Here is a 25886-nt window from a genome sequence, read left to right on the forward strand (position 1 = left end):
ATGAAAATGGGGAGCTTTGCAAAATGCTGTACTTGATATGGCTGTATTCTGTAATTGCATTTTCTAGCCGAACTCTTACTAAACGGTTGCTCAGAAAGGCTTAAACTAATTACAGAAGGAAGCAGAATTACCTTTATTAACATATGCATTCCAATAGCCTATTCGGCAAGAGTATGTCGAATATGCTTTATACATCCAGTATAATCATTATAACTTTTTGTTACAAGCAAAAGCCTTTTCGATATTATATACAAACAAAATAACTAGATCCATTGTTACTCGCTTAGGGAGCACTTTATTGTATTAGGAGCTGAGTATACCTACTATTATTGCGATTTATAAGATATGTCGAGTGATTATATATTCCAGACCCTTCAAGATATATAAAAGTAGAACTATCAGTCACCAGGATTGTACTAACAATTTGTTTTTCTTTCCGGTTTTAAAAATCATTACCACCTCTGTCTGTCTCCATCTATCTGGAAAGTAGCTAAGTTGCAGGTATCTATTAAAGATCCTAGTAATTATCAATCCAATAAAGTTCCAATAAGCCTTCAGAAGGTGAATAGTAACCTGATCGGGCCCTGGTGAGGTACTCGAAATTTCTATAATGTTCTTTTCCATTTCTTCAAGGGATACTTTTGTACTTTATAGGAATTCGTTGGGTATGTGGTTTGACCGGAGTGGGTCTATTATGAGATCGTCATTACTATCAAAGTATTCGAGAATTTCCTTTTGTAGAACCCAGGCTTTTTTCACAGTATCTTCAATCGCTACGCCATTGACAACCAGGGGCAACACTCTGAGGTTGATAGTAAGCTTATACTAACCAATCACTTTGTATAGATCTCTATTACAGCTTACCCCATCAATAATTCTGTGTCAGTATTGGCGTTTCGCTTTTTCTGATTGTAATTATCAATCCCCACCGCCATTATTCTGCCTGATCAGTGCTCTCAGCTCTAACTGTTCTATAGTTTTAATATGCCATTCTATATTTGCTTGTTCACCAAAGGGCAGAGTGTCCAGAGACACCTTTCTCCTTTCCTGCTAAGCGAATCGCCGATTCAAATAAAGAATTCAATATTCTTATTAATTTATTGACCTACCCAGCAGACATATTCGTTAAGCTTAGAAAATAAAGAACTTCGTTTTTTATAATCCCCTGAAAAACTAAAAAGCCTTTCTCGCTAATCACACAATTAAAGGGCTTGGCAATGGATGAAATGAGATTTGGGATTGTAATTACCTGTATTTTGTGGTTGAAGCTGCTTTTCAGATTAATATCAATAACAATACTAGCAAAAGGGATATTAGAGAAAATCAGATTAATTATGTGATCTACTTCGTGGGTAGGGACTTCTGGGGTCCCGATAAAGTCCATCCTACTCGAAATGGACCATTCTGCAAGAAGAACTCCTTGGCCGGCTGAAGCTATACCAGGCTTGAATAAATCATACTTGATATTGAAATCGCTGCCTATTACTATACGATTAGGGAATACTATAGAAACTACTAGATTCACTATCTCCCTGGTGCCTGGCTATCAGTATATATTAATAATCTGCATATCGTTTACTTCTATTTAGAGAAGATCCCGGTATAATTAAATGTGTCTTTGTTGAATATGTAGTCGCTTGCTTTTATGTACGTATATCATTGTTCTTGGTCTCTCCCTCTCTTTTTCGGGATCATCCAGGCTATCCCAACTATTCATCAGCGCAAAGAAATCGTACCCCAAATAGTTCTGGGTTCAAGTTCCAGAATATGTGAAGAATTCCTATACACATAAAACCTTCAAGTCTTGTTCGTATACTATTTACAGTATTACGATATACACTCCTATCTTTCTTCTGTATGTTTGCCCAGCCGATCTGTATAGATTGGGCTACAGTTATCTGACAGCTGGTGCCGTGATACCGAAAGGAGTGACTACTCATTCAGATCAATATCGATATCTATACCAGTATACTGCAATAGTGTAGCGTTGAAGAGTGTTTCTTATTTAGGCTGCCCTCATTTGGGCACTTTCTTTTAGAACAATAAGAGTTCTTAGACAAACTGCTAGTTAGGGAAATGTTCTGAGAGATATGTTAGGAGTTGCTCAGATTTTTATACGCAATAATACATTCCCCATAGATCGAAAAGGAAATCTCTATTATAACATTCCAAAAGGTTATTGCAATCGAAGTAAATGTTTTGTTAACTAATGCTTTAGCGGTCAAATAAGTTTTTTGGCTGTGTTTCTTAATCTCGTAAACTTCGGATTTCGTAAAATATACAACTTTCCCATTGACTCGATATAGCATCACAAAACAGCCATTATACCCAGTCTGGAATGGTTCTACACAATTTGCGCATTCAGTCTTAACCTTATACTCAAACCCAAACAAGCCATTATAATTCGTTTGTAGAATGCCATAATTGTTGCATCTTGAAGCGCTCTTATATATCGTTAGATTACAGAAACCCTAGCACCCTGAATTATAATAAATAATACACTACTTGGGCTTAATATACCAAGCTTGTTTAAAACTATCAAAGAGCCTAAAGAAAAAGACTTCTCTCAATAAACTAACAATCCAGATCTGCTTATAGAAATCAGCTGTTCGAATAATAATTCGATAATCGATCGGGGGAGTGCCTGTTTGTATTAATACTTTCTCAGCTACTATTTCCTTAATGATAAATATTCTATTTCTATTTAGATTACCAAAGAAAGTTGGAACCCCCTCTAGCACATAGCGGTACCAGGTTATAGGTTGTTCTAGACTATTACAGTTTAGGATCTTCTTGATCTTTTCCGCATTCTTGGCTTTGAGGAGTTTATTGTATATAGCGCTGCTGGCAGCACATACTGCCCAACCAGTAGCTGTAGGAGTAATAGCCGCTATATCGATTACTTTCAGACTAGGGATAGCTTTATCGATTGTCTTTCTTAATATATAAGCGCTTAGGCGGCTTACTATCAATACAGCAATTCCTACTGCTAATAGATAGATATCCACTTTGGTTTTCCGGGGTTTAATCGATCTTTACTTGTTGGTCTGCCCTTGCATATACGCATTCGTATTCGTAGATGCGCTCGAGTTTTTCGGGGTTTTTGTGATATCCATATAGGTATGATTTGGATTGTTGCTGGTTCTGTTTCTAGCTATAGATTGTATTGTATTTTGTGATAATCTAGTTTTGATATTGTTTATTGTTATATTATATATTTCTTTGCTGAAAACCATTTTCTTTAGTATGTTATTAATTTCGAATTGGTAAAGTATTGTTTCGAATGTTTTATAGACCTTGTATTTGAGTTGTGCTTGCTTATTGAGAGTATCGAGTTGTATTACAATAGAGGATCCTTTTATTACCCGCGGGCTTGATGCAGCGGTTTTTGTAGCTTCTGTGCTATAGGCGTTTGTACTGTTGTAATTGAATGGTAAGGGTGAGGGTAATGATTGGTTGCGAGTAAACCGGGGATTGGTTACGATCAGTGCTCTTGTAGGGATAGTTGCTATAGCGCTCACGCTGTTAGCGACGACTGTAGCTGTGTCTGATACTAGAGCTTACATGGTCGGAAGGTGCGGCTTAGTACGATCTAAGCTCGCTGATGTGTTGGTCGTTGATTCTAGGGTTGTAGTGATAATGAATAATATTGCTTGGTTTTCTATAGCTTCAGCATTATAATCCTATTATTAATTGGGTAACAATAACTCTTAAGTTTATATTTATATATTGCTTCAGATATTACTATCCAATTAACTCTACTATAACTATTATCCCTGATCGTAATAATATACTGATCCTAATAGATATAATGCTCAATCCAATATTATGTATATCTATTAAGAAGTCTATTTTGAAGTCTATTTTGAAGAAATCTATCTCAATCTTATATTATACTTTTATTGAAGAAATTATTGATAAAAGTCTTTAGACTCTCTTCTTTTCATTCTAAAACTAATTAATACTTTTGGAATATAATCCTTCAATTCTAGTTATAAAGAAAAATACTAATAGAAATCTTTATAATATAGATTCTGCTGATCTAATGCCATTTGATTCAAACTATTGCTATACTTATCAAATCAATGGAAAAACAGAGATCTGTGTTAAGATAATATCAAACCGGCTGATTCTGAAACTGGCTTTAGTACAGATTATTGCAGGCTCTAGGATACACAAAAAACCGCTATAAAACCAAAATGTTTTATTTTTATTGAATTCTCTATTATTATAGAAATCCTCTAAGGAATTGATTGATGCTTTATGAAATATTCAATAGAAAATAAATAATATAAAGTTCCTTATAGTTAATAACTTTATTCAATTCTATAAAGATTAGGAAGTTTATATTACAAAAGTAATCTGGAATAAATTAGATAGAGCTTGTAAGTTATATTATATAATAACAAACGATCCTATTCAACTATATTATAGTATTATAAAAAGCAATATTAAGAAGTTTATGAAAAAGACTGATCGATCCATACCATCTATAACAAAGATTCAGAACAAGCTATTACTCTGGCTTTGCAATCTGTTCGCTAGATTCTTATCCTTCCTTATTAATAAGCTTCTATTATAACGCTTTTGGGATTACAAGATCGAAATTATACCAGACAAAGAGTTTCTGTATAATAAAGGTTACCCAATATCCCTAGTCGAGCTTCAAGTTGTTTGTAAATAGCTTAATAATAATCTAAATAAAGAATTCATCCATAAATCCCGCTCTCAATCAGTCGCCTCACTTCTTCTAATTGTAAAGCCTAGGGGGGGCATTCGAATTTGCTAGAATTACTATAAACTAAATAATGTTATTATTAAGAATCATTATCCATTATTATTAATCAAAGAAACCCTTAATACCTTATACTATACTAAAGTTTATATCAAATTGGATATTATCGCTATATTCAATAAACTATGGATTATAGAAGTGTCAAGGTACGGGTAAAGACTTATATTGTATCATAAGGGTAGAAGAGCTATGGAAAAGTGAAGCCCTATTTATAGGAAGTAGGGCGTGCTAGTATGCTGTGCTTGAGGTACGAAGGCAACTATAGATTATGTAGTTGGTGTTGTGATAGTATCCCTTGCTTAAGGCGATTGGTTTACGATTGTAATACTAATTGATCTTTTAGAAAACAAAATAACACTAAAATATTCTAATTTCTATTATTGGATTAAAATGAACTTTTTTGGGAGTAGTAATCAATTGCCGGAGCTTTTTAGATTTGTTTTGGCCTCGATTCGGGGGTGCGCTTAGTGTAAGTACTAGCGGGGGATCAGGAGTAGTAGATCTTTTGAAACCTATCCAAGCAAACGGTTCTGGTTTATTTGGATTTACTAAATAGAAAGCGATGATTGTGTCTTCCTGGTTGCAAAGGTCTTCGGCGGGTTGCCAAGATACTGGATGATGTTTCTATTTGACTTGGTAGTGAAATCCGTTCTCGTTATGACAGTTAAGTAGTTTATCGAATTCCTACTACTCGGTTTCCTCATTCGTTTCGTCATCTCTTTCTAGGATACGGTCTTGGTTTCGGCGGGATTCGGTTTTGTTGATCGCTTCTTGACTGACTAGTCTAGGTGAGCGATGGAGTAGTTGGAGTAATGAATTGTGGAATACTGAAAAGATCTTAAAATTAGTAAGGAGCTGAAATAGACAGGTTTGTTTATAAACTTTTAGAATCTTATAGGGGCCATCCCATTTGTTATTATCTTTCTTTATTGAACAATTGGTTTTCATATTTTTAATATTAATTTATATTTTGTTATCTTCTTTGTATAGAGGGGTATTAGTGCAAGTCTTGTTAGTGTAATCTTTATATCTTTGAATAGATTGAGTGGTTAGGGCTTTCAATTTTGTTAGGATGATATCAAATCGGTTTGTAATCTCGTTGGCTTTTAGGAATTCGTATTTGTGTTGATATAATAGGTTTGGGGGAATAGGTAAAGAGGGCTCAACATCGAGGTATGGGTGAAAACTATAGTTAGCGAAGAATGGGGATATGCTGGTAGTCTTTGAGATAATATTATTAAGTGTAAACTTTGCAAATGGGAGCCAATCGTACCAATCATTTTGGTGGAAGTTTATAAAAGTCTGAAGATATTGTTCTACCATAGCATTGATCCTTTCTGTTTATCCGTCGAACTCGGAGTAGAATGAGAAGGATCATTTCAAAATAATCGATAGACGTTCGGATAAATACTTCCAGAATTCTGATATAAATTGTAAACCTCTATCGGATATTATATTATCAGGTGTATTGTGTAGGTAATAGATTTTTTCAACAAACCGATCAACAAGCTTCTTTGCGGACAATCCTATAATCGAGATGAAATGATATATTTTTGTTAGACGGCAGATAATTGTAATGATATATTGATGTTTTTTGCTATAGTGTTTGCTGATTGGTAGTGGTGTAATGTAATCAATAGAGATATCGGACTAGGGGCGGAATGGTATTGGTAGAGGTTTTAGAAATCCAGGTGTGGTAAGACGGGAGGCTTTGGTTTGGAAGTAGAGTTGATAGGCTTGTATGTAAGTTTCGATTTCCTTTGATATATTAAATCACCAGTATATGCAGAAGACGAGATCAATAGTTTTAACTTGATCAGGATATTTTATCGAACTAGTAAAGTATATTCGGTATATGATTTAGGTATAAAGTTTAGTGGAGGGGGAAATAAAGAGATAATTGTAATAGAAAATTTTATTATTGATTAATCTATAGTTTTAAAAAGCGATTCGGAGGTCTTTTTGGATCGATAATGGCTAATAGCGAGCAATTGGGTTTTGAAGTGTTTTATATATGGTAGTAACCAATTTGGATGATTTGTATGCTTTATTGATAAGATCGTTAATCGGCTTTTCAGTATTGGGGATAATTATATCTATAGGCATTGTAATGAGGTCAATATTGTTATTTGTTTATTGGATAAGATCTTTAAATATAGTAGTATTGAATACTTTTTTTGGGAGGATTGTTTGTAAGCGATTCTTGATTTGATTGTTATTAGGGTTGGTGTGTATAGAGTGATCTTCTGCTTTCCTATTTAGTGTATTAGGGCGAATTGCTTTAAGATCTGGTCTGTATATAATACGAAAGTTGAAATTAGTTAGAAATTCAGTTTATCTAGTTTGTTTTTGATTTAATATCTTTGTCGATGTGAAGTACTCTAGATTCTTATAATCAGTAATGATTTTGAATGGCTTTTGAGTTTTATATAGTTCGGGTTTCTATTTTTTTAAGGATTTGATAATAGTTAGTAGTTTTTTATTATAGATCTTGTAGTTATATTCGGCAGTGTTGTGTTTTAAGGAGAAGTATGCAATCGGGTGTAATCAGCCTTCATTGTTATATTAAGAGAGTATTCCGTTTGTAGTTTAGTTGGAAGTATTTATTTCGATAACTATGTAACGGTGATAATCAAATATTACAAGGACTAAAGCAGAGGCAAAGGTATATTTCAGGTTTTTAAAGGCATTCTTTTGATTAGTAATTCAATTCTATATATTCTCTTTTTTCAGTAAGTGGTTTAAAGGTTTTGTGATTTTAGAAAAGTTGCGAATAAAGTGTCAGTAAAAGTTAACAAATTCTAGAAAGTATTGGAGGTCTTTTAGTTTAGTTAACGATTTCTATTCAAGGATAGTTTTAATCTTATCGAGGTCCATCTTGATACCATCAGGAATAATGATTAGGTTGAAGTATTTCATTCTCCTCGTTTTGAATTCATATTTGTCAATATCAATTTGTAATCTAATGTTAATGAGTTTCTATACAACTTTGTAAATTTGCTTTCAATAATTTGTAATATTCTCAGAGTAAATCAAGATATCGTTTAGGTATACTATACAATTCTTATTCAGGAAATCAAAAAGAATATGATTGATATAGTTCTAAAACAAGATAGAAGTATTACAAAAGCCAAAAGGTATCACTAGGGATTCGAATAAGTTGAAACGAGTTGTAAAAGCGGTCTTTTATTTATAATCTTCCGCAATCCGTAATTTATTGAATATAGTAATAATATTCAATTTGATATAAACTTTAGTATAATATAAAGTATTGAGAGTTTCTTTGATTAATAGCAATAGATAATAATTCTTAATAATAATATTGTTCAGTTTATAGTAATCCTAATAAATTCGAATATCCCCTTTAGGCTTTGTAATTAGGAGAAGTGGGGCGGCTGATCGGGAGTGGGATTTGTAGATGAATCCTTTATTTAGATTATCATCGAGCCATTTACAAATGATTTAAAGTTTGGCTAAAGACATTGGATGATCTTTGTTATATAGAGGCTTTTTGCTTAATATAATCTCGATCTTGTGATCCCAAGAGTATTGTAGCGGGAGTTTGTTAGCAAGGAAGGGTAAGAACCCAGTGAACAGATTGTGAAGTCAAAATAGTAGCTTGCTCTAAATCTCTATTGTAGATGGTACAGATCGGTCGATCTTTTCCATAAACTTCTTGATATCGCTTTCCATAATACTACAACGTAGTTGAATAGAATTGTTTATTACTATACAATATAATTCACAAGCTCTATCTAATTCATCCTAGATTACTTTTGTAATATAAGCTTTCTAATCTTTACAGAATTGAACAAAACTATTAACTATAAGGAACTTTATATCATTCATTTTCTATCGGATATTTTGTAAGGCGTCAGTTGATTCCTTAGAAGGTTTCTATAGTAATAAAGGGTTTAATAGAAATAAAACATTTTGATTTCGTGGCAGTCTTTTGTATATCCTAAAACCTACAATAATCCGCGCTAGGGCTGGTTTTAGAATCAACCGGTTTGATATCATCTTGGCACAGGTCTCTGTTTTTCCATTAATTCGATAAATATAGTAGCAATTTGAATCGAATAGCATTAGATCAGCAGGATTTATATTGTAGAGGTTTCTATCAGTATTCTTCTTCATAACTAGAGTTGGAGGATTGTATTCCAAAAATATCAACTAGTCTTGAAATGAAAAGAAAAGAGTTTAAAGACTTTCATTGATGATTTCTTTGACAAAGGCATAATATAAAATTGAGATAGATTTCTTTGAAGTAAATTTCAAAATAGATTTCTGAATGAATGTATGTGGTATTGGATTGAGTGTTATATCTGTTAGGGTTAATATATCATTACAATCGGGAATAACAGTTGCAGTAGAGTTAATTGAACAGCAATATCTAGAGCAGTACATGGATGTAAACTTAAGAATCATTGTTGTTTAATTAATGGTAGGGTTATGGCGCTAAAGCCATAGAAGACCGAGAATTATAGGATCCGTGTCGGAAAGATTAGTAATATAGAATAAGCCAATTTCTTTATAATTGTTAATCCATAGATCTAACAGTACATATTGAAATAAGATATCAAAAGTCCTTCTGTTTGCAAGTAACAAGTTATAAGTAGTAGGGAGAGGACATATAGGGATATCAAGCTTAGATATAAGGGTTTTATTTATAAATCTATATTTTGCGACTCCATTATCTATTAAATCAATGAATGGAATAATTACATTAAATACAAGGAAAATTTCTATTGAGATTTTAAGAGATTTGTTATTCATTGTTTTAAGATATAAAGGATCCTTAAATATAACCAATCTCTTAATCCACAAAGGCAAACTTTTCACAACAAACCTCGATTTGCGACTATAAATCAAGATTAATCTTTTAATATGTTTGATTGGGGAATTGAATTTCCACTATCATCCGAATGTATAAAGCCTTCAACAAATTCGCCTAGATTTTTGTTGTTAATGGGGATTGGAGAGGCATATCGAAATAGTACTATGGTAGTCGGGAAATGATTAGCAGATGGGAATGTATTCTGGTAAGTAGGGCTATAAGTATTACAATAGGGTTCGGGATTGTAATAATAATCAATAACAAGAAAACAATAGACATTCGGAATATATTGATTTGTAGTAAAAGAACAATTGGGGTATTATATGGTTCCTGAATTGGTATTATATTTTGTATTGTTGCGTTGCTTTTCTTTGCAGTTGAATTTGATATAACCGGGCTTTTTGTAATAAAGATAGAGGCCAAGATCTAAATATTATTCTCTATTGTAATGTAATAAGGGTTGCTGGCCTTGGCGAGTAGTATCCAGTTGTATAGGATTTCTAGAGGGATTAGGTATAGGTATTATAGTAGTGATAGTAGGCTTTTTTTCATTAGATTTTTTCTGATTACTAAAGTTAGTATCTTGGTTTTTGTGTTGGTTATTAAAATGAATCTTCTCTTTTAAATCATTATAAATGTTTTGTTATTAGATTACCCACGCGTCAATATCGGTAGCAGAAAGTTTATTAAAGCGGTTAACTAAAATATCGATTAGTTTTTGTGAGATTTTGAGTTTAAGATTAGTGACTTATTATTCGGTAGTCTTTTTACATTTGATAGTGAGCTACTTGAATTCGATAATAAAGTTATCAAATAGGGTCTTCTTTATTTTACATTTATTGTAATCCATAAAAGCTTTGCGTAAGAAATCTAAAATCTGATATTGCTTATTTAATTTACGTTAGATGTTTATTACAGTACGCCATCCAGAAGGCCAAAGGTCGGAATTATGTGTGTTGTCTGTAATTGTATCAAAGTATATTTGATTATTTGTATAAACAAAGCCAGAAAGTAGATTAATAAAAAATATAATTTTCTAAAACTCTAATTCATTTTCGTAATCCGCAATCAAGCAGCGATTGACTGCGCTACGAAAAGTCGTATACTGATCTTGGCGCTTTGCAATATTTTGTTTATCACCACTGAACTTTTCGGGGGCAGCGAGATACTTGCAACGAGGTGAAGCTTGCAAATTATTGCGAATAGCAATCTTCAATATCTCAATTGTATTTTTCAATTCAACAATCTTTGATTGAGTATCAATAGCTTGAGCCTAAACAGTAACAGCTTGGGCTTGTAATAAGCCTGCAATCGATTCGATCGATTCAAATATAGTTTGAACAGCAGCGAAGTGTACAGCGTTTGGATCATTGAATAGGTCTGTAAAGGGAGAGATATCGGCTTCGACAGAATTGAGAATGTGGTTCAAGAAAAGGAACTGCGGAGGTAAGCCAGATGCAAACACTTCTAATGCAAATGCTTGTTCACCCATCTTCGGCACTTTTTGAGGCTCAAAACATCGGCGGCAGGGTATATAATGGATCAACAGTAGGTACAATCGGCACAATCGGAATAAGACATCGGTAAGGCTTTGAAAATAAAATAAAAAATAAAACTGTAATAGCTTATTTGAAGATGGTACAAACTATTAAGGTATGGGTAAAGACTTATATTGTATTATAAGGATAGAAGAGCTATGGAAGAGTGAAGCCCTACTTATAGGAAATAGGGCGTGCTAATATGCTATGCCTGAAGCACGAAGACAACTACAGATCATATAGTTGGCGTTGTGACAAGAAGATCACAAATAGAAGATTGCTTTTATAATTTGTTTTGGCTTATTCGAATCCCTGATAATACCTTTTAGCCTTTATAATACTCCTGTCTCATTTCAGAACTATATCAATCATATTTTTTTTAATCTCCTGAATAAAAATTGTATAGTGTATTTAGATAATATTTTGATTTATTTTAAGAATGTTATAGATTATTGAAAGTAAGTTTGCAAAATTGTTTAGAGATTTATTGATATTAAATTACAAATTGATATTAACAAATACAAGTTCGAAACAAAAAGAACAAAGTATTTTGGCTTAATCATTATTCCTAATAATATTGAGATGGACTCTAATAAGATTAAGATTATCCTCAAATAGAAATCGTTAATTAAATTAAAAGATCTTCAATATTTTCTAAAGTTCATCAACTTCTATCGATACTTTATTCGCAACTTTTCTAAAATTACGGAATCTTTAAACCGTCTGCTGAAAAAAGAGAATATATAGAATTGAATTACTAATCAAAAGAATACCTTTGAAAATCTAAAGCATATCTTTGTCTTTACTTTAATTCTTGTAATGTTTGATTATCATTGCTATATAATTGTTGAAACAAATGCTTTAGACTGGGTTGTGAGCGGAGTGCTCTCTTAATATAACAATAAGGGCCGACTATACCCGATTATATATTTCTTTTCGAAATATAGTATAGTCGAGTATAATTATAAGATTTACGATAAGGAATTACTAGTTATTATTAAGTCTTTAAAAGAATAAAAACCTGAATTATATAAAACCCAGAAGCTATTCGAAATTATTACTAATTATAAGAATCTAGAGTATTTTATATTAATAAAGATACTAAATCAAAGATAAACTAGATAGATTGAATTCCTATCTAGCTTTAACTTTCATATTATATATCGTTCTGGCTATAAGGTAGTTCGCCTTAATATACTGAGCTGAAAGGCAGAAGACTGCTTTGTTTATATTAATCCTAATGACAATCGGATCAAAAATCGCCTACAGACAATTTTCTCAAAAAAAGTGTTTGATAATGCTATATTCAAAGATCTTATTTAACAAGTTAATAATAATATCGATCTTATTGCAGTCTTTATAGGTATGATTATTTCTGATATCGAAAAGCTGATTGACGATCTTATTAATATAATATACGAATTATCTGAATTGATTATTATCATATGCGAAACCCTTTGGAATTCAGCCATCTACTATTAGCCATTATCTATTCAAAAAGATCTTCAAATTATTCTTCAAGATTATAGATTAATTAATAATAAAATCTTCTATTGCGATTACCTTTTTATTCTTCCTTTTACTAAACTCCATACCCAGATTATATATCGAATATATTCTATTGGATCCACTGGGTATCCTGATTGAGTTAAGACTATTGATCTTATCTCCTATATATATTAGTAGCTCAATATATTGAAAGAAATCGAAACTTATGTATAAACCTATCAACTCTATTTCCAAACCAAAACCTTTCGCCTTACCACACCCAGATTCCTAAAACCTCTATCTATATCATTTCGCTCCTAATCCGATATCTCTATTAATTATATTATATTGTTATCAATCAGCAAATATTATAATAAGAAGTATCAATATATTATTATAATTGTTTACCGCCTAACAAAAATATATTATTTCATTTCAATTATAGAACTCTTTGCAAAAAAGCTTGCCAATTGGTTTATTAAGAAAGTCTATTATTTATATAGCTTATTTAATAATATTATATCTGATAAAGATTCGCAATTTGTATCAGAATTTTGGAAACACCTATCCGAACGCCTATTGATCACTTTGAAACGGTCCTCCTCGTTTCACCCTAAATCTGATAAATAAATAGAGAGAATAAATGCTATAATAGAATAATACCTTTAAGCTTTTATAAACTTTCATTAAAACGATTAATATGATTAGCTTCTGCTCATAGAGTTTGCACTTAATAATACAACCTCAAAGATTATTGATATATCCTTATTCTTTATTAACTATAGTTTTCATTTATATCTTAATATTGAGCCCTTTTTATCTATTTCCCCGAATTTGTTATATTAATATAGGCATGAGTTCCTGAAGGCCAATGAGATCACAAATCGATTTGATATTATTCTAATAAAATTGAAAGCTCTAGTTGCTCAATTCATTCAGAAATATGAAGATTATGCTAATAAGACTTGTACCGATATTCTTCTATATAAAGAGAATAATAGAATATAGATTAGTACTAAGAATATAAAGATTAATCAATTAATAAAAAAAGACAATAATAAATAGGACAATTCCTATAAGATTATCAAAGTTTACAAACAAACCTGTCTATTCCAGTTTTCTATTAGTTTCAAGATCTTTCCAGTATTCTATAACTCATTACTCCAATCACTCTATCGCTCACCCGGATTAGCCGATTAAGAAATGATTAACAATACTGAATCCCGCTAAAACCAAGAATATATCCTAGAAAGAAACAACAAAACAAACAAAGAAACCGAGTAATAGGAATTCGATAAACTATTTGACTATTATAATAAAAACAGATTTCACTACTAGATCAAATAAAACATCACCCAGTATTCTAGTAACCTACCAAAGACCTTCGTGATCAAAAAGATATAATTATTGCTTTTCACTTAGCAAATCCAGATAAACCAAAACCACCCACTTGAATAGATTTCAAAAAACCTATTACTCCTAATCCCCCACTAGTACTTACACCAAGCATACCCCCGAATCGAGACCGAGACAGACCTAAAAAGTTCTGTCAATTGATTACTACTCCTAAGAAAGTTTATTTTAATTTAATAATAGAAATTAGAGTATTTTAATATTATTTTGTGTTTTAAAAGGTTAATTAATATTATGATCGTGGATCGATCACCTTGAACAGGGGGTACTATTACAGCACCAATTATATAATCTGTAGTTGTCTTTATGCCTCAGGTATAGAATACTAGTACGTTCTACTTCCTATAAGTAGAGCTTCACTCTTCCATAGCTCTTCTACCCTTATGGTACAATATAAGTCTTTACCCATACCATGACAATATATGAGTTGATGGAAAAGCCTTGATATTATTAAGTTCTATATTGTCACGGGATCACTTCTGGGAGTATTCAGAAGCTTTACCGCTGAGCTAAACGCCCAAAAGACTAGGAGGTAGAACTGGAAGTTCTACCTTACTCTCACATATATAGCAGGACAGGACAGGACAGAAAGGGCTTAGTGTCACCCCGTGACACCACCCCCCTCCTTAAGGTATGGTCTCCATACCATCACCTACTAGGAGGATTCAGGATTCAGGATTCTGGATTCTAATGCCTCAGGCATTCAGACAGGCAGACAGGATCTATATATGCTAGCCCCCAGACCAATGGCCTGTAAGCTATAAGTGGGCCCCCCGCACAGCTCCACATATAACCAAGGGTAGTTCTACCTAATGTCACGGGATCACTTCTGGGAGTATTTAGAAGCTTTACCGCTGAGCTAAACGCCCAAAAGACTAGGAGGTAGAACTGGAAGTTCTACCTTACTCTCACATATATAGCAGGACAGGACAGGACAGAAAGGGCTTAGTGTCACCCCGTGACATATATAGAGATACGATATATATATATGGACTCGATAGAGTTACATGCAGGCTAATCCCGATACAGTATAGTGTGATATATGGTATAAGCATTTTTTCTAATACTCCTCTATGCTAATATTGTATATCTGAAGCTATATAATCTATCGAAAGCTATAGGGCGTTATGTTGTAAGTCGGGGCTATAGTTGATCTCAATCAAGCTAAGCGATATGATTTATATTGTATAGGTATGTGTGCAGCGTTTGATTACTCTCATTCAGTGAATTTCGAGGGTTGTTAATAAGTGCTTTATTGAGACCCCATCCCTAGGAAAGGGGGATCATGTAAATTAGAAGATCATCCCGCAGTTAGCCCAACCGTAATGCCCCCTGGGAGGCTCGCCTATACGGCCCGGTTGAAAATTACTAATAATAATAATAATAATAATTAATAAGTGCTTTGGAGCTAGCGAGTTGATTTTAACGGATACTAGAAAGCGCTTTGAGATTGTAGTTATCAAAATCGCTATGGGATTAATGAATCAGATCTTATATATTTTTTTAGAAATCAATATCTTTAATCAATTTTTTAAAGAAAAATGTCTTCTTTAGGATTATCTAATATCTAATATAAACGTTTCTCTAAGGGTATAGGGATTGTATTAGTAGTATAATACTTATTGACTTATAGAGCCTATATCTTTATAGCTCTTTTTTTTAATAGAAAAGCTGGAATACAATCTCCTATATGATTACCCTAATTATATAGGATCCCTTGATCCTTATTTTCCTTTATAAGGGTATAGGAGATATTGTACACCTTTTCTATATAATAAAATGCTAGGGCGTTTTTCTATAGAGTGTATCCTATAACTCTTCCTTTTCCTTTTGGATATATTCAAGAGGGGATACAAGACTGATAGTGATACCCTTAATATCTTGATCTTATTGATCTTTATTATAAGGAATATAGAAGATAGTTCTATTATCTCCTATTCAAATATAATAATATATGTTTTCCTATTACTGTAGTTATCCATTTCTTCTCCATATATAATTTCGGATTACCTCCGATTCCCTTTGGGACCTCCGGTTTCCTATACTCAATGCCTTCAGTTCCTTATAAACCCTCCAGCTCCCTATATACTTTCTCTCCCCTTTAATTATTAGTATAGTCATTATCGATATAGAAAATCGAAATCAAAATTGTATGAAAATAGTGATCGAAAAGAAAAACAATCGATCTATGCTTAGTAATATATATTGATCTATTAGAACAGAATATATTATATAACTATAAATAAGTGAAAAAATATCGAAGTTGAAAGAAGATAAGATTAAGAGCTGAGATATTGTAAAATGACGGAATTAGTAAATGAAACAAATTAAATATTATAAAAACTGATATTAAATAAAACAATAATCCAATAATTATTACACTCATCAAATCATAAATATAGATAATCGAAAAACTATCGAAGAAATAAAAAGAAATAATAGGAAAATTTCTGAAACGAAAAAAATCTTTATTAAATCAGATAGGTTTTCGTAATTCCTCTATAAACTATATCCAAAATATTCTTAACTTCAAGATTTTCTATAAATAACCTTTAATTATATAAAGTTTAATCGATTTATAAAGTATTATCAATTGCTTATATTGCATCATTATTATCGATATAAAGCTTACAAAGATCGAAATAAAGAAAAGAATCGAAAGATAAGAAATCGAGGGAATTGTATTATAACTGGGATTCTCGAATTGTTGAAAGAAAATAAGAGTGGATAACAATTGTCTGCCAAAACTTTGTCGCTCTCTTCAATTCTATAGATTGGATCATTATAGTACCGCATACCTGAATATTTTGTATAATCTTCATCGTTTTCAACTCTATAGATTGGATTGCTGTAATACTATACACCTAAGTATTTATTATAATCTCTACTATCTTCAATCTTGTAAATTAGATTGCTTTAATATTGTATACTTGAGTATTCATTATAGTCTCTATTATAATAATATTATATGCTTTACAATACTATATAGAATACTGAAATCTTATAACAATATCGAAACTAGATTCATTTATTGAGTAAAGCCATATTCCCCCAATCGCTCAATCGTATTGGACTAAATGCTACCTGGATGTCTTTTGGATTTGATTATATTTACAAAGGTGATAGTCTCCGGATTTGACAAAATCGTTATTGTCTGTTGTAATATTAATCAAATAACTTCGGAAGACTAATCCTAGTGCTATACAAATCCAAGCTTATAATCTGTTAAAAGATTATATATAAGTTGATGGAAAAGCTTTGATATTATTAAGTTCTATATAGAGATACGATATATATGTGTGGACTCGACAGAGTCATATGCAGGCTAATCCCGATACAGCATAGCGTGATATGCGGTATAAGCACCTTTTCTAACAGATTTTAATATTCATAGAGAGATACTTGGAAAAGTGGTAAATTGCAATATCGTCTATATAGCCGAAACGGAATTTCGTATCTCGATTGAGGAGCTTAGTAAAATAGAATATATAAAATATAAATAATAATAGGGATTCCTGAGGGGTACTATATACTACTAAATACTCCTTAGTTATAATATCTTCAAATCTTATTCTGACTTTTCTATTTGTAAGGAATGAGTTTATCAGCTTGAGCAACAAAATTGGCTATTCTTGTTTAATTATTCGGCTCAAAAGTCAACACTTCAAAAGAATATCAAAAGCTCCCTGTATATTTATAGTAACAATCAAAACCACATTACCAATTGCTAATACAAACTTTGTATCATAAATAAAAACAACTACTAGATCTGTCCTTGCTTTTTTAAGAAGCGCTCCGCAGTGTTGTAGACTGATTACTTTATATCTCAAAGCTATCCAAGATATTTGGCTGGCTATATACTAGGGTATGATATAATAGGATATAATATTATATTATATAGTAGAATATATATATAGTATATAGTATACATAATAGTATAATAGTATATAAAAAGTGAGAGGAAAAGAAAATCAATAGAAAGAGAAAGCGGAATTAATGTGTCACGGCGCCAAGTACTCTACCACTAAGCCACGTAACCCCAAAAGGGTATAAATAGTTTGATTAATATCAAATCTATTAAGTAGAGTTATAACCAATCCATAACACTACTTCCTCCTTCAATCCCGGAATGGGTATAGCGGGATCTCGTCCTCTATCTTGGAATAGGATTGCTAAGAATTCTAATAGTAGAAATTGATTACATATCTAAAAATGGGCGGAACCGCTTTTCCCTAACTAATCGGATTCCATCACAAAAAGCCTTCGGATAGGATCAAACTAATTGTCACAGCGCTAAGTACTCTATCACTAAACCATGTAACCCTAAAAGGGTATAAGTAGTTTGATTAACATCAAACCTACTAAGTAGAGTTATAACCAATCCGTAACATAATGAGATTTTGAGCGGGATATATATATGAGGAGGATATTGAGGAGGTATTGTTTTTAAATAAATGAATAAAAGGATCATAAATTGATTGATATATATCGAATATATAGAATCTAGAATTTCGAATATATACTTTTGAAATTGTAAAGAGATAGAACTTGTATTCTGGAGAGGATCGGGGGATGATTATTGATAGTGATTACTATCTAAGTTACTATTATATATTGAAATTCTACTTCTCGTATGTTTTTTTTCTATAAAGGTTTTTGGGGAGAGAAGGAGAGTAAGTAGTTGTAAGTGAGTAGGTATTTGCTTTTTTTTGATGATTAGGGGAGGGAGGAGAGGGGAGGAGAGGGGTTGTATGAGATACTTGTGATAAATTTGTATGTATATACATGAGTTGGAGGGAATATAGAGATATTTGAATTTGAGTAGAATGGGATGAGATGATTAGAGTAGTTGAATGAGATAATAAATGAATGAATAGATAGATAGATATACTAATTAAGAAGACAAACGAGATGAGAGTATGAATAGGGATAGGGATAGGGAAAACTAGTTAATTTTTTTTAATTCTTAATTACCTCTTTTTCTTCTCTTTCTACTTGGTATAATTCTTCTCGTTTCATCTCTTCTCAGTTCGCTTCGCTTCGCTTGCAAGTTGCTGTCTCCCTCGCATTTTGAAATTTGGTTATACTTATACTTCTTTTCTCTAATATATTTATCTCCTTTCTCCTTCTTCTCTTTCTTTTTTTTCTTTTTTTCTTTTTTTTCTTCTTTTCCTTCTTTTCCTTCTTTTCCTTCTTTTTCTTCTTTTCCTTCTTTTCCTTCTTTTCCTTCTTTTCCTTCTTTTCCTTCTTTTCCTTCTTTTCCTTCTTTTCCTTCTTTTCCTTCTTTTCCTTCTTTTCCTTCTTTTCCTTCTTTTCCTTCTTCTTCTTTCTATATACAAATACGAACACTACTTCTCGCTTACATCTCTTTCCTTTCTCTCTTTTATAAATCATTAAGTAATAATCCACCTTATCCGAATCCTAAGCTTCCCTGATGCGATTTCTCGCTTAACGAATACTCGCTTTTCTTTTCTCCTTCTCCTTCCCCGCTCTCCTCCTCTTTCTTTCTTTATTTATTCTTATAAGATACATACACATACACACATATATACACAAACAAACAAACAAATAAATACAACTACAAACTCAAACGCATCAAGATCCATACCCCGACTTATTGAAATACATTTATTTCGATTCGGAATTAGGAATGAGTAAGTAGAGTATCTAGAAAGTTATCGTTGAATCGCAAGAGGATTAGTTGTATTGTTAAGCGAGTTTTATTATGTGCGTATTATATATACATATAGATAGAGAGAGAGTTTTACTGTGTGAACAAGAGTATTCACTTCAAAGGAATGACTTCAATATAATAGCTATTATATTAAAGGTATTAGATGAATATGAAAAAGACTAGTTCTTTCAGTAATGCTTATATAAGGCCTATTATTTTCCCACTTAACTAGTTCTTTAAATAGAATACAATTAGACATTTAGGACCTACAAATACATGGGTGCTACGTCTTCCGTATCCTTCTCGAACCAACATTTATTATATCAGCAACTAAATCAATCAATCAATAAATGATAGACTAGCGGAGTGAAAATGATAAGTCTACTTACTATAATAGAGATTGAGACTTAGATGAAGATTGAGATTAAGATCAAAGAAAGAACTTTAATTATTGAGTAATAAAGAGATTATTCACTCGTAAATCCAAATCCATAATCAAAATCCAATTCGCTTCCCATATTATATATACATATCACCATACAACTCAAAACACTAACCCCAAATCAAAACAGTACAGTAGAGTATCTAAAACATAAAACATATATTCATCCCCACACACACAGCCACAAACTACAAATCCTCAAATACCATCCAACTATCAAAACTCTCGATCCAGAAGAAACAACAAACAACAAACAGCAAAATACTCTCACCTTCCCACATACATCTCCTCAATATATTTGTACTCAACTACAGCATCATCACATACGACCATAGACTGAAGAGAATTGGGCATCCCGTCCGCTCTGCCATACACAAGCTTCAGATCGGTGGATTAGTAGTTGGGTGGGTGACCACCAGCGAATCCCCACTGCTGTATGTTTTTTTACAATTTTTAAATTATTTTTTTGTGTATGTGTTTTTATCCCAAGCTTCTCTTCCCTCCCCCCCCCCTTTTTTGTTAGATACTCAGACGACGCTATGGGTTGACTGGTAATGATGCTTGATTGATTTCTTCAATTGCTTATTCAATTACCGTCTGTTTTGAGGATCTGGGAGTTGGGGATAGATAATATCTAAAACGAGTACGATACCTTCCTTCTACATAATATACACCGCCCGGGCGTGATAGGAGTTGTAAACAGGAGTTGTGAACAAGGAGATGTATCGACAGGAACTTTTAATTGCAGCCAATTCCAGTTTCTTTATACACATCTATACACCATCACAGCAAACCCTCACTTCCTCACCCAAAACCTCCATTCACTCCACGTATTATTCAAAAAAAGAATTACTGTACTACTCTACTCCTATTACTCTATTAAATAAAACGCCCACTCACCCTCTCTACTACTATTCCCCTTCAGATTCCAATTAGACACCTTTTGTATACACACGCTCTCGCCAATCTAGAAGAATCAGATAGATAGAAATATACAAAAATGCATACGTGTAGTACGAACGTGAATTTACATGTATATATATAAATATCTCTCTTGCCCAACGAGCCGGTTTATTAGATATAATCCAATCCAATCCAATCTAATTTTCTATATTGGAAAGCTATCTATCTATCTATCTATCCATCCAAGAATAAAAATATAACAAAAGGAACATCCTACCATTTCCCCCTTCCCCTTCCCCTTCCTCTTCAATCTCTCGCCCCATTCTATTCTATTCTTTCTCCCTTCTCCCTCCTCCCACCCTTCCACGCTTTCCAAACCATCATCTTTTCCCACAACTTCACTCACAAGCCTCTTCCAACCTAACTTAACTCAACTTAGCCCAACTCAAAATCAATCCACCAACTAATCAACTAATCAAAAGAACCACCAAATAAATATATCTTTCGACTCAAGAGCCAGCCCAATACTATTTGCTATCTTGGCCGATTCGAGCACGAGGCAAGTAGATAAGATTTGAGTTATGGACATCATATTAGACCTCAGATTGCTCATATGAAGAATGAATAAAGTATAGGAAGCAGAAAGGCCACTTGACCCAGCTCAAAAGCACATACCTAATGAATCTCATCAAATCCGAATTATGTCATGTTGTTCACCCCATCTGTCCATCAAGCACATATACATCACAAATTACATACCTCAAAAATCAAAAATATATAAATATACTGATATTTAACATATAAAGTACAATTGATATTTTGTAATCTCATCTCATCTCGCATTTCATGCAACTAAGTCGTCTCGCTCACAACTACCAACCCACCGATTCAGTTTCCTATTCCAAAACATCTTGTCACTTCTCAACATAATACAAGTCCTATCTCCTAAAGCCAGAGTCAAAGATGACTCTGCAGATATGCATCTATCCATCAACACTCATACACCCATTCATTCATCTCAGAACGATGTATCTCATTCCTCATCCTCATGATATTTAAATTCGCCATTTTATTCCCTTCTAATTTCCCATTCCAACGCCACTCACAAACAAAAATGTAATACAGGGAGAAGAATGAGAATATGTTTGCGTGAATCTTGCACAGGTAAATGGCATATGAGGTTGGTACACTGCAAGATCAAACATTGCAGGAAAGAGAAAAACGAAAAACTTAAACTGTGTTGGAAGGCAGAAGCATTATTGGCTGTTCAACAAGAAAGCGAGAATCAAGCCCTTGTAAGGCACCAGAAATTGTGCTGATCTATAATCACGGTGTTTAGTGAGCTGTGTTTTGACTCAATTGTGACTCTGAAGGCTTTACAGGTGGAGCAAGATTTTGTGATCGCGGACTCGGCGATAATGGAGCAACTGGGGGTAGAATGGCGGGGGTTGTTGAGCCATTTGATGCTGGACGCGGAGGAGAATGTTTTGTAGGAGAAATTCCACTGATCGACGATGGGAGAGCCGATGCATGACCTGGATCAAGTGGATCTTGATCTAATCCTGGGGATGATGCAGTTATCATAGTAAACCGTGACGCTCCACTCGGCGTTGCGGCATGCCCGTTTTGTTCAAACGATGAACTTGGTATTGGCCCATTCTTTTGAGATGGTGTCAATACGGGGACTCCTGCAAGAGGTGATGAAAAGTTGAATGAACTACGACGATCGTTATGCTCTTTGTGGAACCCATTAAGGGGCTGGACTGGCACATCTCCATTATTTTTGAGATTTGGCAAATCGGCATGTTGTTGGATTGGTGAAGATATTGGCGAGCTTTGAGGTTTCGAAGGGGACTGGTTGTACCGAGCCGCGCCATTGGTAGTCAAATTCTTTGGGGGCGGGAGAGAAGTTGGACTGTGAGGAACGGGAGAGGAAAAAGGATTACTGTTGCCCAAACCATTATATCGTGATAAAGACGGGCTTTCCCCGACGGGAGTTTCGATGGATTGTCTAATATCAGATTTGCCGACTGGAGAGCCTGCGCGTTCATTCCTGTTGGTGAACTTTGGTGGCAGAATAGGTGGAGGTTTATTCTGTGAACGAGGTGAAGAACCCTTTTCTGATTGTGCTGACTTGTGCGCTCCATTGGTAGTAGAAAAGAGATGTAGCTGAGGTGCTGCTTTTTGTGGTGAAGCTGGAGTTGATGATAGCCTACCACTTGACATCGCTCCATTATCCAAACTTGGGACGCCATTTTCTTTGGGTGGCGCCAAGGAGGAAGAAGATCCAGGTCGACCAAGCTTGATCTTGATTGGTGGGTGAGTTTTAGCCTTCTCAGCCTCCTCAGCACGACGTTTACAAGTAGTGCATATGAACTCAAAGTCCTCGCTATCAGCCTCAGCTTCACTGACTCCAACGCACTTACTGTGCTGCCAAATATTGCATTTTTCGCATGCAATACTATGGGTCCCATCGTCAATCTGCCCATAGGCGCCACAGATACAGTCAAAGATCCAGTCATCTTCTTCGTTAAGTTGTTCGAGCGCTTGCTTCTTCTTTTCAATTTCGGCCTTTAGATGACGTTCCGAGAGACGACCTTCACCCGATCCAACCTTTCTACTATCTTCAGAAAGATTGGCCAATTCGTCTTCATGGAGGATGCGGCGTGCTTCTCTCTCCTTTACTCGCTGTTCCCTAGTCATCATTCGTGATTCTCTTTCTTTCTCTAGCTTGAGCCATTTTTGTTGCTCTTTCTTTGCTATTGCTAAATCTTGTTGCTTCTTGCGTTCCGCCTCTCTAGTTTCTTCTTCCTGCTTCTGTTGCTCCATCTTACCAGCTATTCTACTAGATCTTTTCGCTGTAGCCAATTTTTCGATGTTGATTAACTCGCGCTGCTTTTGTGCTTCTTTGCGCTTTCGAGCTTCTTCTTGTTTTTCCAATAGTGGCAACACATCATCGACGATGCGTTTTCGTAATATCTTCTCATTCGGATCCCGGGTTTTCTCCATTGATGCTGCGAATGCGGTAAACTCTTCAAATGAAACAGCAATGCATTCCCATTTTGCGCCTCCAAACCCATCGTCGACTTGTTCTTCTACTGGTGCTTCTACCGATGCTTCGGCTTCACTGTCGATTGTGTCTGTTGTCTTCCTTCGTTTGCTTGCCCTTGCAGCCGCCTTGCCTTTCTTTGAATTCTTTTTGTATGCTGGAGCTGGAGGAGGAGGTGGTGGAGCTTCAGTACGACGATACAATCGATTGTCGTCTAGCACAAAGTATTCGCGATCATCCGAATCCCATCCACAAGGTTCGATGCGCTGTTTTCAAGAAGTTAGTAATGTTGGGTATGGACATAAATCGATACTGGCTTACCCAAGAGGTCTGTTCGATGTCCTTGGTTTCTTCCATCCTCTCACGAATACGGTCTGGACTAATCATGGCCCATTGAGTAAGTTGCTGTAGAACTCGAATCTACAATAACTATTAATAAAGCTCGATGAAGTATAGTTTGGCAGGTGCTTACCTTAGTAAAAGCATCGAAATCTGTAAACTTGGCGGGTTCCTCTTCGGTACCATATGGATTGCGCTCGGGTGCTTTGGCAACATATTGTCTTCTTGTATATTCATCGAAGATCTCAGGACTGTTGGATTTAGTAAGCCAAGGCTACGATATTTAATAAAGGGATCCTAGGAGTTGACTTACGTGAGCCCTCGATGAGCAGAAACAAACTTCAATAGAGCAAGACCAATCTCTGGTAGAACAGTCGAGTGTGTTTTCGAACATTCCATTTCCAGTTCCTATCGTGTTGAGACAGCTGGTTAGTATTGAAGTAACGTTTGGATAAGGCTAGAGGGAAGGCTGATGTATTACCTCGATTCCAATATTCTCATCGATTTTGACCGTCCTGCCAAAAATGAAAATCCATTGCGCAAGATTTGCAAATTCCCACATATTTCGGAGTTGATCAATCATACTTGGTTCCTTTGGAAGCTCACTGGCTTCCATCTCCTGCCTTCCACGCTTCCTGGCGGAGACCATCTTGAAGTCAAATTCCAGAGATCTCGGTACAAGGTGTATAAGCCTTTGATGGTTGGTTGATGTCGCAAATGCAACAAATAAAGTTGATAAAAGGAAGACGCAAAGATAATGTTACAAGAGGATAATTTGCGAAGATATTTACAAAGTAAATATTTGTTGGATTGTTTCTAGAATTGTAGAATTAGTTGGGCAAGGGATTATGTATTTTAACGTTGTAGGATGCACAGAATTGATGGACGCGGTTGGATTTGACTTGACGCGAACTTGCTTAATTCATCTCCATTTTAATTTATTTTTGGGGTACCTGCTATCTTTGAGTTCGGCAGCTGGATTGAAAGCCTTAGGCATCCATAGCCGCAGATTTGCTGAAGAATGCTGAGTGTCATTTTTATACGAGAATTTACCGAGGAATTCATCTAACAATCGTGACCTCGGGATGTATAACAATGAAGATTGTGGAGTGATCTTTGATAGATGGTGAATCGTGCAATGGTAGAATCATCTATATACAACGAGTACCACTAGAATCTTAATTATATGTCCTAAAACAACCCCAAGTCAACACGAAGGATAACCTGAAAGGTACTTCTCTCCGGTTAGTCACCGGGTTATACATCTACATAATCAAATAAGGTAGGAATTCAGTCTGAGCACATTGCATTGATTCAACATTGAGTCCATTCTTTCTATCATCTACAAACAGCGGATATCATCACCCAAATCGGTATCCTTCCATTGCTTCATCATCCTCCACTCATG

The 25886-nt window shown here is 34.2% G+C and overlaps 2 protein-coding genes across 2 annotated transcripts; both read right to left on the reverse strand.

The window, feature by feature from the left end:
* Nucleotides 1–19096: 19096 nt before the first annotated feature.
* EAF02_004651 (uncharacterized protein) lies at nt 19097–19465 on the reverse strand (the record flags this gene model as incomplete). The annotated part of the gene is made up of 1 exon (XM_038900699.1): nt 19097–19465. One exon carries the CDS (start codon nt 19463–19465, stop codon nt 19097–19099), a length of 369 nt encoding a protein of 122 aa, XP_038759211.1.
* A 2960-nt stretch (nt 19466–22425) lies between these two features.
* EAF02_004652 (uncharacterized protein) lies at nt 22426–25127 on the reverse strand (the record flags this gene model as incomplete). Its single annotated transcript, XM_038900700.1, has 5 exons — nt 22426–24405; nt 24461–24559; nt 24612–24729; nt 24792–24886; nt 24960–25127. 5 exons carry the CDS (start codon nt 25125–25127, stop codon nt 22426–22428), a joined length of 2460 nt encoding a protein of 819 aa, XP_038759212.1.
* Between the last annotated feature and the right edge of the window lie 759 nt (nt 25128–25886).

Source organism: Botrytis sinoallii (assembly GCF_014898435.1).
Source record: "Botrytis sinoallii strain Bc 23 chromosome Unknown BSIN_007, whole genome shotgun sequence".
Lineage (NCBI taxonomy): Eukaryota > Fungi > Ascomycota > Leotiomycetes > Helotiales > Sclerotiniaceae > Botrytis > Botrytis sinoallii.